At 42.4% G+C, this 16,592-nt stretch overlaps 1 protein-coding gene across 2 annotated transcripts in view; it reads right to left on the bottom strand.

Annotated features, from left to right (window-relative positions):
* Positions 1-16,592, bottom strand: part of LOC110500284 (TBC1 domain family member 22B) — a 185,691-nt gene that overhangs the window by 116,834 nt on the left and 52,265 nt on the right. For both annotated transcript variants that reach the window (XM_021577578.3, XM_090214318.1), the window contains exon 9: positions 14,923-15,037. In XM_021577578.3, the coding sequence (XP_021433253.2) occupies positions 14,923-15,037 (115 nt within the window). The remainder of the gene's footprint in view (positions 1-14,922; positions 15,038-16,592) is intronic.

Below are 16,592 nucleotides of genomic sequence, written 5' to 3'. Positions count from 1 at the left end.
TCGGATTGGATCTGGATCCGACCAGGTCTATATGGAACGGTTCTAGTTGTCCACGAGTCCATTCGGAACGGTTCTCTAGGTTTTAAAAATGTATTTATGAAAAATGTGTACGGATGGGAAAGCCCCAGGCACATTTCCGAACGAGTCCCGTGAAGACAATGTGGGGAGAACTAGGCTCTAACTGTATGTCTGGGAAGGCTATAGTAAAGCTATACTATAGTCTACACACAATGTGAACATCTTACCGCGTACTTGATTACCGCATTGTTGGGAAAGAGCTTACAAGAAAGACTGTAATTGTGCACGTGACAAAACTTGAAACTTACCACAACATAACAGAACACTAACTATCCCCACCGACTTCACCTGTTATTGAGGCAGAGATAAACAGAGAGTCATCACTCTAGATGAGCTGCCACTAACGGAGAAAAGAGGAGGATAAGAAGAGGAAAAGAAGAGGGATCATTTCTAGAGTGTGAAATATGGAAGAATCCATTAAGAAATGAATTTGCAGTCTCACAGAAATCATTAGAAGTATAGTTAATGGGGGCCTCCCGAGTGGCGCAGTGGTCTAAGGCACTGCTTCGCTGTGCTAGCTGTGCCACTAGAGATTCTGGGTTTGAGTCCAAGCTCTGTTGCAGTCGTCCGCGACCGGGAGAGCCATGGGGCGGCGCACTATTGGCCCAGTGTCGTCCGGGTTAGGGGAGGGTTTGGCCGGCAGGGATGTCCTTGTCCCATCACGCACTAGCACCTTCTGTGGCCAGCCGGGCGCAGTGCACGCTGACACGGTCACCAAGTGCACGGTGTTGCCTCTGACAGATTGGTGCGGCTGGTTCCGGGTTAAGTGGGCATTGTGTCAAGAAGCAGTGCAGCTTGGTTGGGTTGCGTTGCAGAGGACGCACGGCTCTCAACCTTCGCCTCTCCCGAGTCTGTACAGGAGTTGCAGCGATGAGACAATTGGATACCACGAAATTGGGGAGAAAAACAAGGTAAATATATATATATAAATGTAAGAATGGGAGATATTATGCTCTACCCCCATATGGCACCCTTACATAGGGCTCTGGTCAAAAGTAGTGCACTATGAGACCCAGTCAAAAGTAGTGCACTATCTAGGGAATAGGGCACCATTTGGGACGTAGTGTTGGTCTACGAGGCTGAGTGGGATGTTAATTGATAAATAAACTCAGCCAGGACACTGTCTTTCAAAGACAATTTGTAAAAATCCAAATAATTTTCACAGATCTTCATTGTAAAAGGTTTAAACACTGTTTCCCATGTTTGTTCAATGACCCATAAAAATTAATGAACATGCACCTGTGGAACAGTTGTTAAGACACTAACAGCTTACAGACGGTAGGCAATTAAGGTCACAGCTATGAAAACTGAGTGAACGTGCCTTAGGCATGCTGCAAGGAGGCATGAGGACTGCAGATGTGGCCAGGGCAATAAATTGCAATGTCTGTACTGTGAGACGCCTAAGACAGCGCTACAGGGAGACAGGACGGACACCTGCTCGTCCTCACAGTGGCAGACCACGTGTAACACCTGCACAGGATCGGTACATCCGAACATCAAACCTGTAGGACAGATACAGGACGGCAACAACTGCACGAAATACACCAGGAACGTGCAATCCCTCCAGACTGTCTGCAAAAGGCTGAGAGAGGCTGGACTGAGGGCTTGTAGGCCTGTTGTAAGGCAGGCCCTCACCAGACATCACCGGCAACAACGTCACCTATGGGCACAAACCCACCGTTGCTGGACCAGACAGGACTGGCAAAAAGTGCTCTTCACTGATGAGTCGCAGTTTTGTCTTGAACTCTGGAGCGGGATCGATTTGGAGGTGGAGGGTCCGTCATGGTCTGGGGCGGTGTGTCACAGCATCAACGGACTGAGCTTGTTGTCATTGCAGGCAATCTCAACACTGTGCGTTACAGGGAAGACATCCTCCTCCCTCATGTGGTACCCTTCCTGCAGGCTCATCCTGACATGACCCTCCAGTATGACAATGCCACCAGCCATACTGTTCGTTCTGTGTGTGATATCCTGCAAGACAGGAATGTCAGTGTTCTGCCATGGCCAGCGAAGAGCCTGGATCTCAATCCCATTGAGCACGTCTGGGACCTGTTGCATCGGAGGGTGAGGGCTAGGGCCATTCCCCCCAGAAATGCCCGGGAACTTGCAGGTGCCTTGGTGGAAGAGTGAGGTAACATCTCACTGGAAGAACTGGCAAATCTTGTGCAGTCAATGAGGAGGAGATCAGCTGCATTAAGTACTGCAGTGTGTGGCCACACCAGACACTGACTGTTACTTCTGACACTTTGACCCCCCCCTTTGTTCAGGGTCACATTATTCCACTTCTGTTAGTCACATCACTGGAAGTTATTCAGTTTATGTCTCAGTTGTTCAGTTTATGTCAGAGTTGTTGAATCTTATGTTCATACAAATATTTACACATGTTAAGTTTGCTGAAAATAAAGGCAGTTGACAGTGAGATGACGTTTCTTTTTTTGCTGATTTTATGTGGAGTAGCTACAATCTGAATTACTATCAGAAGAGTGGAAGATTATTCAACAACAAATGTGTATCTTAAAAAAAGATGACACTCAATTGCATCATGTCAAGTGCATTTTAGCGGGGTGACAAAATGATAAAGGAGCAATTTTTCATGGCGAGAAATCCAATTTATGCCTTTTTATAGTAGAGGAATTAACGTAATACCAAAATATTCAATAACCGTGATTATTATTCATGGAAAATGTATTACATCTTGACAAGGAGTTTTATCAGAACCATTCTCGGCTCCAGTGCATTTTATGGAATCAGGAATGATGAGAAAATGTGTGGAGAAAGTCTCAAAATAGATCTAGTGTTTCAGTTCCTGGCCATTGGAATAATGAGTCAGCTTCTCCATCATCTTAAAGAAGAAAATATTTCAAGACGTGATACGAACTATTCCAAGTACTGTACTTATTAGTATGATAGTGTATATTATATTTCACAACAATGATTTAAAATTTAAATAAACTAGAAATATGAGGAGTGTGTAATAAATAAATATCGATGAAAAGCCCAAGTTGAAAAAGAAGTGGCTCAAGCCAAAACAGATTATAAATAACCCTATTTAAAATAACAGAGCAAGAGGCAAAAACAAAACTAAAGTTAAGAGTCTTTCTTTCTAATTGCTAGGCCTACTTCAGATGCACATTTCTTTACTACTGCCAATAAGTACTATGTGTGTGCACTGTTCCCTGCCTTCCACATCAGTCTACTAGACACAAACTTGGGTCAATGGGGAACTCCATCAGAGAACGATAGAAGAGGGGGATAAGAGAGAGCAGAGGAGGAAAGAGGGAGGGAAACCTCCAGTGAATGCCAGTGGCCGTGCAGAGGCAATTACTTAATGACTCGTTAGAGCAAATAAAGAACGTTAATCAGCTAAGCGTTAAAATCAGCGCCTGGCGATGGGAGACTGCGAACAAACCGATACTCATTAAATACTCAGCAACAAGACACACCACACTGATCCCCCACTCAATCAACAGACAGCACGACAGAGAACCAACACACCCCACTGACACTAAACTCAATCCACAGACCAAATGACAGACAGCCAGCTGAACCTCCGCTCAATCCACAGACACCAGATAGACTACCCCCAACTGACCCAGTGCTCCATTCACAGACACCAGACAGACACACACACACACACACACACCTCTGGCCCTCCGCTCAACCCACAGCCAGACCAAACTGACAGACAGTAAGCGTGATTCTCTGTCGTTCTGTCTGTTCATTGAGCAGAGGGTCAGTGGTCTGTGTCTGCGCTGTCTGTGGATTGAGCGGGGGATCCGTGTGGTGTGTCTTTAGACAGTAGGCGTGATCCTCACACAGTCGATACGGACCACTTAAACATGGATAAACTAAACCAGCCTGGTAGTAGCTGACAAAGTAGTTGGCTAAAGCTACAAGACTCTGATGGAGAGACAAGTAAAACAGAAGAGTGACATTTTGACTGCGATTCATGACATCAAAAGTCTCCCGTTTTAATCACATGGTGTAAACACAAAATATAGGCCCACTACTCACAATCACAGCGTGTTGACTTCAGTCGCTTCTCTGCTTAGTAGGAAGGGATCATCTTTAGCTTGCTGGGAGTAGTCCAATAGGGCTGTTGTACAAGCTCAATATGTGTATTTCTCTCTCGTCTACATAGTTTATAATTTAGGCTGAGGGGGAATTCCTCTATTCCCCACTCAAAATGTTTTTTCCCTGACTGCTCCGCCTACAATCCCCATCCCTCTGTCAGATGCTGAGAGTGACACACACAATACATTTTTTTTTTTTTTTAAACATTAGCACTGCTTAGAGTTTGTCAGAGATGCCCAGTGTCAGCTAGGTCTCAGACTGTAAACCAAACAGCCATGCTAACAACTTGCTAGGATAGCACAGCTAACAGAGCAGATAGATTCTCTTCACTTAGCTTATTTGGTCTTCTTTCACACTGTTCTGTTGCTGTTATTAAAACCAACCTTCATGTCTATGCGTCGGCTTACAGTGTAGACTCCGTCAGAGCTTGGCTATACGTCTGGTTTATTATTCTGAATAAAAACCTGATAAGTAATGTATTTGCCAGCTCTGTCACAATGTATCATTTTCAATTTCTTAAGAAGTGCACAGTTGGAGCTAGGAACACAAACAAGCATTTCGCTATACCCTCAATAACATCTGCTGAATATGTGTATGTGACCAATAAAATGTAAGTGATGGTTCACTTAAGACACAGTGAGCTCCAAAAGTATTGGAAGAGTGACACATTTTTGTTGTTTTGGCTCTTTACTTCAGCACTTTGAAATTATACCATGACTATGAGGTTAAAGTGCAGACTGTCAGCTTTAATTTGAGGGTATTTACACCACTTTTTGTATATAGTCCACCCCTTTTAGGGGAAAAAAAGGTATTGGGACAAATTCCCTTATGTGAATTAAAGTAGTATAAAGTTAAGTATTTGGTCCCATATTCATAGCACGCAATGACTTCATCAAGCTTGGGACTCTACACATTTGTTGGATGCATTTGCTCTGTTTTTTTGGTTGTGTTTCAGATTATTTTGCACCCAAGCGTAATTTTGTAGTAACTTTTATTGTAAATAAAATATCATACCCCCAAGACATGCGAACCTCTCACAACTACAATAACAGTGGAAGTTAGCATTATTGGGGGGATATTTGTGTCTGCAACTTTCTCACTCATTATTATTCACAACTCATTCAGGATTATCCCTAATCATGGTAGTAAGTATAAGTAGAAACATAAAAATAAAATAAAAATTAACAGCTAATGGGGATCCGAATAAGGGGGATTTCTCCCTCTGAGCTCCTCACTTCCACTCTTTTCCCCCCTTCTCTATCCTTCTCACAGCCTCTTCCAATCCCTGCCTCTGCTCCTCTCTTAGCCCGTCTCAGTCACTCACTGTCCCTCTATTTCCCCTCAATGCCAGGACCAGCAGGCAGGACTTGAGGTAGTTGAGAGCTCTGGACAGACAGGACTGAATGCCCACCTCATTCCTCCCTTTATTATTACATTCATTCCCCTCACCTCTCCACCATAACTCCTTGGCCGTGACACCATCATGGTGTTCTTGCCTACTGCCCACTGGCACACTGCCTGCTGCCCACTGGCACACTGCCTGCTGCAGCCCCCTTTATTACTCCTGACCGGACCCCTACACTCACTCACACAGACGCAGTCACAAGTTATATTATCCTTTTCCATCGACTTTGTACTGACATCACTATTGCTCCTGTATAAAGCCCAGCAGTACTATCATAGGTCATCTTCCAGGAAACACGTGCAGCTTCCTTCTGACAGCACGGATCCTCTCTCTACAGTCTCCACACTGACCATCAGAAAAAGACCAGAGCTCTTCTGTCCTCTCCTCCTGAACTTCATCCAATCCAAATAAAAAATGTGATACACATTTGTTTTTATAACATATTTTTTTTTAAATATCTTCACAAAATCTTCCTCGCCTGAATAGCCTCGTTTCACTGCCAAAGATAAAATTAAACCATCTTGTGTTCAGCGAAACACAATACAGGTAGCCTAGTCAAATAATTAACATCCAATCACATTAACCGTTACTCTCTCACGGGAATTCCACTAACGGTCCGTATTTAGCTGCTGCTCCTGTTGGTATCTGTACTGATGGTGCAAAAGCCATGACAGGGAGGCATAGTGGACTGGTAACACGCGTGCAAGCAGTTGCTCCCGACGCCACTTGGGTACACTGCAGCATCAAACGAGAGGTTCTTGCAGCCAAGGGAATGCCTGACAGCTTGAAAGACGTTTTGGACACTACAGTGAAAATGGTTAACTTTGTTAAAGCGAGGCCTCTGAACTCATGAGTATTTGACACGTATTGACACATTGCTACTACTTTTACATTTTTACCTTTGAAATATTTGGTTGTTTACTACACTACCTTACTCTGTTTAGCACATGGCTTCATATGTGAATCCTTAAATAGATGAGTCGGGCTAAAGATTAACTTCTTGGTGACGGGGCAGTATTTTCACGTCCGGATGAAATGCATGCCCAAATTCAACTGCCTGCTACTCATCCCCAGAAGATAAGATATGCATATTATTAGTAGATTTGGATAGAAAACTGTTTGAATCATGTCTGTGAGTATAACAGACCTTATTTAGCGAAAGTTCTGGACAAACCATTCAGATTTTTTTAAGGTCACAATTTTCAATGGGGAATCTAGATTTCTAAGGGACCTTCCTTAGAAATTTGTTGAGGTTTTTTCTTTGTGTAATGAAGAAGTACGGCCATCTTGAACGAGGGTCACTTGAAGTGTACTGTTAGATAGAGGCGTGTGACCAGAAAGCTAGCTACAGTTTGTTTTCCTCCTGTATTGAACACAGATCATCCAGTCTTCAATTTTATCGATTATTTACGTTAAAAAATACCTAAAGTTCTATTACAAAAGTAGTTTGAAATGTTTTGGCAAAGTTTACAGGTAACTTTTAGATATTTTATAGTCACGTTGCGCAAGATGGAACCGGTGTCGTTCTGGATCAAACGAGCCAAATAAATGGACATTTTGGATATATAGACGGAATTAATCGAACAAAAGGACCATTTGTGATGTTTATGGGACATATTGGAGTGCCAACAAAAGAAGCTCGTCAAAGGCATGAATTATATTTTTATTTCTGCATTTTGTGTCGCGCCTGCAGGGTTGAAATATGCTTTTCTCTCTTTGTTTACAGAGGTGCTATCCTCAGATAATAGCATTGTTTGCTTTCGCCAAAAAGCCTTTTTGAAATCTGACATGTTGGCTGGATTCACAACAAGTGTAGCTTTAATTTGCTATCTTGCATGTGTGATTTAACCTCTAGCGTCGAGCAATCCCGTATCCGGGAGCGTAATCATAGCCTCAAGCTCATTACCATAACGCAACGTTAACTATTCATGAAAATCGCAAATGAAATGAAAGAAATATATTCACTCACAAACTCAGCCTTTTGTTAACAACACTGTCATCTCAGATTTTCAAAATATGCTTTTCAACCATAGCTACACAAGCATTTGTGTAAGAGTATTGATAGCCAGCATAGCATTAAGCCTAGCATTCAGCAGGCAACATTTTCACAAAAACAAGAAAAGCATTAAAATAAAATAATTTACCTTTGAAGAACTTCGGATGTTTTCAATGAGGAGACTCTCAGTTAGATAGCAAATGTTCATTTTTTCCCAAAATATTATTTGTGTAGGAGAAATCGCTCCGTTTTGTTCATCACATTTGGCGAAGAAAAAAACCAGAAAATTAAGTCATTACAACGCCAAACTTTTTTCCAAATTAACTCCATAATATCGTGGCAAACGTTGTTTAGAATCAATCCTCAAGGTGTTTTTCACGTATCTATTCGATGATAAGTCATTCGTGGCAGTTGGGTTTCTCCTCAGTAGCAAACGGAAAAGTACTGCAGCTGGAGATTACGCAATAATTGCGACGGAGGACACCAAGCGACCATCTGGAAAATGTAGTGTCTTATGGTCAATCTTCCAATGATATGCCTACAAATACGTCACAATGCTGCAGACACCTTGGGGAAACGACAGAAAGTGTAAGCTCATTTGTGGCCCATTCACAGCCATATTGGGAGTCATTGGAACACAGCGCCTTTAAAATCTGGGGCACTTCTTGTTTGAAATTTCATCTTGGTTTTGCCTGTAGCATCAGTTCTGTGGCACTCACAGACAATATCTTTGCAGTTTTGGAAACGTCAGAGTGTTTTCTTTCCAAATCTGTCAATTATATGCACAGTCGAGCATCTTTTCGTGACAAAATATCTTGTTTAAAACGGGAACGTTTTTCATCCAAAAATTAAAATAGCGGCCATAAGAGACTACATTTTCCAGGGGTCCGCCCGGTGTCCTTTGTCTAAATTGGTGCGTAATCTTCAGGTGCGGGCATTTTCTCCTGGGATTCAGGAGAGAAAGCACACTTCCACAAACGATATATCATCGAAGAGATATAGTTAATGAAAGTTCGATTTTTATAGTAATTTATTTGACTTTGGCACTCTGCATTTTCCCTGGCTTTTGGCCAGGTGGGACGCTCCCACATATCCCAGAGAGGTTGAGAGGTTGTGAACGATGCTGAATGGGTGTAGACAAAGAAGAGCTCTCCAGTAGGTGTACCAAAATATTCAAGGGACATTTTCTCAAAAGTGGGGATATCAAAAGTTAACCTGTTGAGTCTATGGGGGCGCTATTTCATTATTGGATAAAAAAAAACGTGCCCGTTTTAAGCGCAATATTTTGTCACGAAAAGATGCTCGACTATGCATATAATTGACAGCTTTGGAAAGAAAACAGTCTGACGTTTCCAAAACTGCAAAGATATTATCTGTGAGTGCCACAGAACTGCTACAGGCGAAACCAAGATGAAACTTCAAACAGGAAATGAGCAGAATTTCTGAAGCTCTGTTTTCAATTGTCTCCTTATATGGCTGTGAATGCACCACGAACGAGCCTGGCCTTTCTGTCGTTTCTTCAAGATGTCTGCAGCATTGTGACGTATTTGTAGGCATATCATTGGAAGATCGGCCATAAGAGACTACATTTTCCAGGGGTCCGCCCGGTGTCCTTTGTCTAAATTGGTGCGTAATCTTCAGGTGCGGGCATTTTCTCCTGGGATTCAGGAGAGAAAGCACACTTCCACAAACGATATATCATCGAAGAGATATGTGAAAAACACCTTGAGGTTTGGTTCTAAACAACGTTTGCCATGTTTCAGTCGATATTATGGAGTTCATTTGGAAAAAGGTTTGGCGTTTTGATGACTGGATTTTCGGGTTTTTTTTGGTAGCCAAACGGAGCGATTTCTCCTAAACAAATAATCTTTCAGGAAAAACTGAACATTTGCTATCTAACAGAGTCTCCTCATTGAAAACATCTTAAGTTCTTCAAAGGTCAATTATTATTTTATTTTTTTTCTGGTTTTTATGAAAATGTTGCCTGCTGAATGCTAACGCTAACGCGAATAATTTTGCACGCCCAATTTTTCAGTTTTTGATTTGTTAAAAAAGTTTGAAATATCCAATAAATGTCGTTCCACTTCATGATTGTGTCCCACTTGTTGTTGATTCTTCACAAAAAAATACAGTTTTATATCTTTATGTTTGAAGCCTGAAATGTGGCAAAAGGTCGCAAAGTTCAAGGGGGCCGAATACTTTCGCAAGGCACTGTAGCTCCGAGTCTCTACTTTTATCCAATATAAAAAATAAAATAAAACTTCAAATTTTGCTACATAGGACCGAAACAAGCCGGTTAGTCACAAATGTGGAATAAGTCAAGGGGTATGAATACTTTGTGAAGGTAGATTAAACAGAGTCAATACTGCCCCTAGTGGTAAGGCAGAGTGACACAGGTTGAGCAGTGTGTTACAGTACACTACAAAATCCTATAGCCAACATGCTAGAGCTACATTATGTAGGCCTACTGACTACCGCAAAACAAACCTACACTTTTGAGAGCATATTGGCCTGTAGGGGATATTTGTAACCACCTGAAGAAGTGGGAACTCAGCACACTTATCTAGCTAACTCTAAATATGATATTGTAGCTATATTTCCATGTAGGCTAATTGATTCATCTATCAGTAAATGTAGGCTAGTGTTCCTACAAAAACGTTCCAGACCTAGGCCTATAAGCTACTTAATTGTAGGCCTATTCACTGCAAATGGCATACTCCGCTCCGCAGGCGCACCAAAACCATACTAACTACAGCCTACACCAGTGACAAAGTGGTGCCATGAACTCAATGTTGAGAAATACATTATATGACTATCCTCTCTGTAACTAGACAGAAGTTGCTTTAAAAACTGTATTTTTCTCTCGAAAGCATTTTGAGCAACGGTAATATGCTTGTGCTTCTCAGAACCCATCTTTCCCTACTCCGTGCGCACAATGGGGAGAGGGAGAGAGTCAGCAGACGACGGGCAAAACAGGGACAGGCAGATACTTTCATAGCCTATGCATTATGTTGATTCCAGCTATCACTGTTGAACAAATAGTATAATATAGAAAAGGTGGATTTTTATTAAGATGCAAAGAGGAAAGCAGTGTCGTTCTTGTCAGAAAAATATTTTAACTGCATGCTGTTGTTCAATGCAGAGTAAATCTTGAGTATTAGGAACTGCCTGGTTGAGTGACAGGGGGTGGGGCTTGGTGTGTGGGATTTGGAAGCAGCCAAAGCATTAGTGTGCAACTACAGCCACCAATTCGGGGCTGCAGTTGCATCCCATTGTTCTTGCATGAACCCCCGCCCCCCACCCCCCTTGAGCAACCCACTGGTTTCTGCATGAAACACAACGTCTTAGTTCTTGCATCATCAAAGGAAGGAAGATAGACGTTTGTTTGAAAACTAGCAGCAACAAAGGAACAAAAATAGAGACACAAAAAAAGCGATAGCTTAGCGTTGTTACAGAGCGAAGGCAAGGCGAGAAGACAGAGATGGAACGGCAGCCTTGATCCTGTCTGATAGACGTATTTAGATGGTGTTGATGAGAGAGAAAAACACCTAGTGCAGGTGGCCATCTTAATAATTTCCCTGACAGAGGAAACTGTGATTCACATTTGACACAGCATGTCACTCAACTTCCTCACATCTTTAACACCTCTCTCTGGTGTTACAGTGCCTTCAGAAAGTACTGACACCCCTTGACTTGTTCCACATTTTGTTGTGTTACAGCTTGAATTAAATTATTTTGTCATACCCCATAATGTCAAAGTGGAATCATGTTTTTCAATATTTTTTACAAAATCCTTCAAAAGCTGAAATGTCTGAAGTCAATAAGTATTCAACCCCTTTGTTTTGGCAATCCTAAATAAGTTCAGGGGTAAACATGTGCTTAACAAGTAACAATGTATTGTATTTAACCTTTAGTTAACTAGGCAATTCAATTAAGAACAAATCATTATTTACAATGATGGCCTACCAAAAGGCAAAAGGCCTCCTGCGGGGACCGGGGCAAAAAAATATATATATATATATATTGGACAAAACACACATCAGGACACGAGAGACACCACAACACTACATAAAGAGAGACCTAAGACAACAACATAGCATGGCAGCAACACATGACAACACAGCATCGTAGCAACACAACAAGAAAACATGGTAGCAACACAACATGGCAGCAGCACAACATAGCAGCAGCACAACATAGCAGCAGCACAAAACATAATAATTATAATTAATAGTGTTTAACATGATTTTTAAATGAGTACCCCATTTCTGTACCCCACTACGAAACACAGGTGTCCTTCCTAACTCAGTTACGGAGAGTAAGGAAACCACACAGGGATTTCACCATGAGGTCAATGGTGACTTTAAAACAACTACAGAATTGAATGGCTGTGATAGGAGAAAACTGAGGATGAATCAACAACATTGTAGTTACTCCACAATACTAACCTAATTGACAGAGTGAAAAGAAAGCCTGTACAGAATACAAAACTAGCTAGATAACATTGAACCTAGTTGGGGGTGATTACAGTCATCTATTGGACTAGATAAAGTGTATTTTTGCTATTACTTTCACTCTTGAAATCTTTGGTTGTTTCCTACACTACCTTACTCTGTTTAGCACATGGCCTCACATGTGAATCCTTAAATAGGTAAGTGGGGCTAAAGCTTAAGAGGGTGTGAACGATACTGAATGGGTGTAGACAAAGAAAAGCTCTCCAGTAGGTGTACCAAAACATTCAATAGCCATTTTCTCAAAAGTGGGGTTATCAAAAGTTTATAAACTTTCAAAGCAGAATTACTTCACCATAGTTCCCCACCTGTAGTGTATGATGTACAATTTTCTAACTATGAATACTTTCTGAAGGTAGATTAAACAGAGTCAATACTGCCCCCAGTGGTCAAGCAGGGTGACAGGTTAAGCAGTGTATTACAGTACACTTCAAAAGCCTATAGCCAACATGCTACAGCTACATTGTGTAGGCCTACTGACTACCGCAAACAAACATACACACACATCTCTCAAAAGTGTATGTGCATAAGTGTGCGTGAGTGTGTGTGTAGCAGAGGGGGAAAAAAGGTTTGTTCTTCTATAGAGAGCAATAGCAATGGTGTCTTTTTGGGCAAAGCCTATGAGTTTTTGGATAAACGCAGAAGGTCTGCCAAACACAGGCTTAGGAGATTTTGTTCTATGAGAATCTTCTTCAGCTAAAATCCCCTTTTGTGAATGTTGAAGCATTTATGTAATTTAAAAAAGTACATAAAGCACATAAAGGCTTCATAATTTATAAAGGTCATGCTAACTGACTGATATCTCATAGAACAAAACGTAGATCTCCTAAGCCTGTGTGAACTTAAGCCCTTATGTTCTGCATTCATCCCAAAAACCTGAATCTTTCCGCATACATTTTCCCAGAAGGAGCAGCTGAATGAGGTAACTCATTTCCGGATTTTAGGACTACAAGCTGACAAGCACTATAATGCATGGTACCTGACAGCAGCAGGCACAACACAGCATGACTTACTGGCCTTTCTATTACATCCCTGTCATCATGGGACGGCAGGTAGGCAGGGGTTAGAGCGTTGGACTGGTAACCGAAAGGTTGCAAGATTGAATCCCCGAGCTGACAAGGTAAAAATCTCTGCTGAAAAACAACACACACAAACAGATCCAAACACACACTAGCACACCTCCTTTCACCCTCCTCCTTTAATAAGAGAGAATCAGCTAAAACAGAAAGCAGCATTACCTTCAACAGTAATGTCCCCCAAGAGTTTGTACTAACACCTTGTAAAATGCTACTGAAGAAAAAGTGATTAGGAGTGTACAAACCCATCTACTTCAATTAAAGAGAGACAGGGCCTGCTAGTCAGTGGAGCCTTCTGACAAGATCAGGAGACTAAAGCCAAGTCCAACAACACACAAACACACACACAGGCAGCGAGAATCTGACTCAGAGAGAGATGTCCTACACTAACAGCTTTCAATTACTCTGAAATCCCCAACCCTCTGACTTCTTTCTTCTCTCTCTAGTGATGGAGAGTTCTTTCTTTTCTTCCCAAAGTGATAGAGAGAGGGAGCACGTTAAATAAAGTTGAGATTTGATCCCTTTCATTCATTTCAGTCAGACTGCGATGTTCATGCGGTCTGACAAATGAATGAAAGGGATAAAATCTAACTTTATTTAACGTGCATTTTCAATCACTCCAATGTCAGCCCTCATTAGGCTCTGTAGAATATTGGGAAATAACAAATGGCTGCCAGCTAGCTGTGACGCAGCACCATCAAAAGTTGAACTGAGTTTGTGTGTGCGTATACAAGATAGAGTGTGTGTTTGAATGAGTGAGCGAGCGAGCGCATGAGAGAAAGCCTCAGACAGAAGGGTAATTAGCCTGCTCATTCCCCGGCATGAACGCCCAAAAATCGCTCTATCCCTCTCGCTCTCTTTCTCTTAACCTCTCAAAAAAAACACGAGCGAAAAGCAACAGACAGCACATCAAACCATCGTGTTACGTGTCAGGCGGAGCACGTTTGAAGGTTTGTTGGCTTTGTAAGCTTCCAAGGCTCATCAGTAGCAGCACATGAAGATGCATATAAACAAAGCGAAGCAGGCCAGGAGACTTTGGGGATCTGACAGACCGACAGAGAGACAGGGTCTGAGTCAGAGACAAGGAAAGAGAGGGGAGTCAAAAGCAACAGAAATAACTATTTTCTGTTTCACGCTTCAGCATACAAAACAGCTGCAATCCCCCGGGTTCACAACCCAACTTCTCACCATGCCTTTAGAACAACCCCTGGAGTGGCAGAGGAGCCATTTATTCAAGCACAAACACACTAGAGTGCAAGCACGTGCATACACACACACAATCCCCCCACACACACAAACGTCATTTGAGATGCTTTACTCTCTGCAAATCAATGTTTGCGGCTCAGTTCAGTCTACACAGCACAAGAGAACATAGTCATCGATTTAATGAAACATTCATAACACAAATAATTTACACCACATAAACTCATACAGCAGGGACCCAGGCAAGCTCTGTTGTGAGAGGAGAGCCTATTAAAACATTTAAACTAGGATCTCTTCATGGCTTGGTATTCTCTCGAGTGAGGGAAGTGGACGCTACTATCTAGTATTTGGCTATCTACTCCAGTGATTGAAGAAAAAAAGAGGACAATTCCCTTAAATGAGAGAAGCGGCTAGAAGAGAGGGACTCACCAAAGTACAAACGCATACTATCTAGTCTTTGGCTTTGGCAATTCCCTTGAGTAAGGGAAGAGAGGAGGGAGGAAGAATAGGGAGGAAGAGGACAGAGGAAGAAACGGGAGGACAAAGAGCGAGGACGAAGACGGAGGAAGAGGGACTCACTGATGTACTCAAAGACATAGACGACGAAGAAAGGCGTGACGAGGTCGTTGATGCCCTGCACGTAGCCGCTGGCCGGGTGGCGGATCGCCCAGATGAACAGGATACGCTCAAAGATCTGACGGACAGACGGAGGAATACACAGGTCAGCACACACACTATGTATAGAGCACAGTACATAGAAGAAAATTGAAGCTACTTCTAGAATCAGTATGCGCAAGCTATCTTGTTAATATTTGTAAACTGAGAGGAATAAGTAAGCTTGCTTGTTTTAATGTGAAAGTCAAAGTCCCTCTCAAGGACGATAAAGTCAATCTAGCCATCTCTCCATCTAAGACATACCTAAATAGGAACAGACACAATACAGATGACACATCCATGTAAAACAGTGAATAATGTAGACTTATTATATTTGACTTTCTTTAACAAGGTCACATGACGGTTTCAAACCAACCGAGAAAAGCCCCATCCCATGCCCACCAGTCAATCAAAGAGCAATATCAGATTCAATTCTAAAAATTGACAAAGGTTTGATCGTGTTAGAGAAGTGAGGAAATTAGTCATAGGACATGCATGTGCGGTTAGCGTGCACACGACAACATCAATGTAAATGTCTTTTCAATTTTCTCCCTTCTTTTCTTCTTTCTCTAATCTTTTTCTGGAAGGCAAACACCTCCATCTTCGTTACAGCCTCGGTTTTAATGTTCCACCTTGCTGCTGTCATCCCCCAAGAATTAAAGGAGGCTTGAAGTTCAGCACAAATCAACCACACAACACCCTGCGTCCCAAATGGCACACTATTCCTCCCCAAAAATAGTGCACTACTTTTGACCAGGTCGCATAGCATTCCTGTCAAACGTAGTGCACTATATAGGGAATAGGGTGCCATTTTGGACGCAACCTTGGATTTCCATTCTCTTTCTCATCCCTCTTCTAGTCTGGCCCCTGAATGTCTGTGCCTGAGTTCTGACATGTCAGGCGATGCATTACACATGCAGAGCACTTTCTCGGACGCCATGTTTCTGTCATTTTTCTAAATAAACACATTTCTCAAAATTGTGATCGCCCCGGCTTCCAAAAACATGTTGGTAGGCAGCCTGGGATGCTGGCGCGTTATGCTAGCTAGTATGGTTTGGCGGTGTCCCTTTAAAATGCTGTTACATGGACATTCACATCTCCCTACTGCTGTCCCCCCGCTTTCATCATCAAAGTCACATCTATCAAAGCGGGGCGGGGAGGAGGAGGAGGGGGAGTAAAGGCGGAGTGCTAATGTGAGTTTCTCCCTTTAACAGCCCACCCTCCCTTCTCTCCTCCCCATCCATGTCTTCCCCTTCGCCTCCCTTTCCTTCCCACGCTAATGCTCTCCCCTCCTCATCCCCCCCCGCTAGTCACCCACCGTCCCTCTTCTCTTTTTGTCCTCTCACTCCCTGAAACAACCCATGTTCTTGCTCCTCATCTCTCGCTCACCCATCATCTCCCTGCAGCTAGAATTCATGGCCAGAGCACCCACAGTCCGTCAGAAGCCCATCAGAGGGTGGAAAATAGACACTAAACCAGGTGGAGGAAATCAATGGCCAGAGAGAGTGAGTGTAAGAGAGTTAGGGAGAGAGGCCAATAGCAGATTCAAGAGACTGAAAGACTCTGCCAACATAATAAAATATTGTAATTAAAAA

This window comes from Oncorhynchus mykiss, chromosome 21, assembly GCF_057628025.1.
Source record: "Oncorhynchus mykiss isolate SJ-2025 chromosome 21, ASM5762802v1, whole genome shotgun sequence".
Taxonomy (NCBI): domain Eukaryota; kingdom Metazoa; phylum Chordata; class Actinopteri; order Salmoniformes; family Salmonidae; genus Oncorhynchus; species Oncorhynchus mykiss.
The sequence above is the reverse complement of the archived record's forward strand: the minus strand, read 5'-3'. Positions and strand labels throughout refer to the sequence as shown.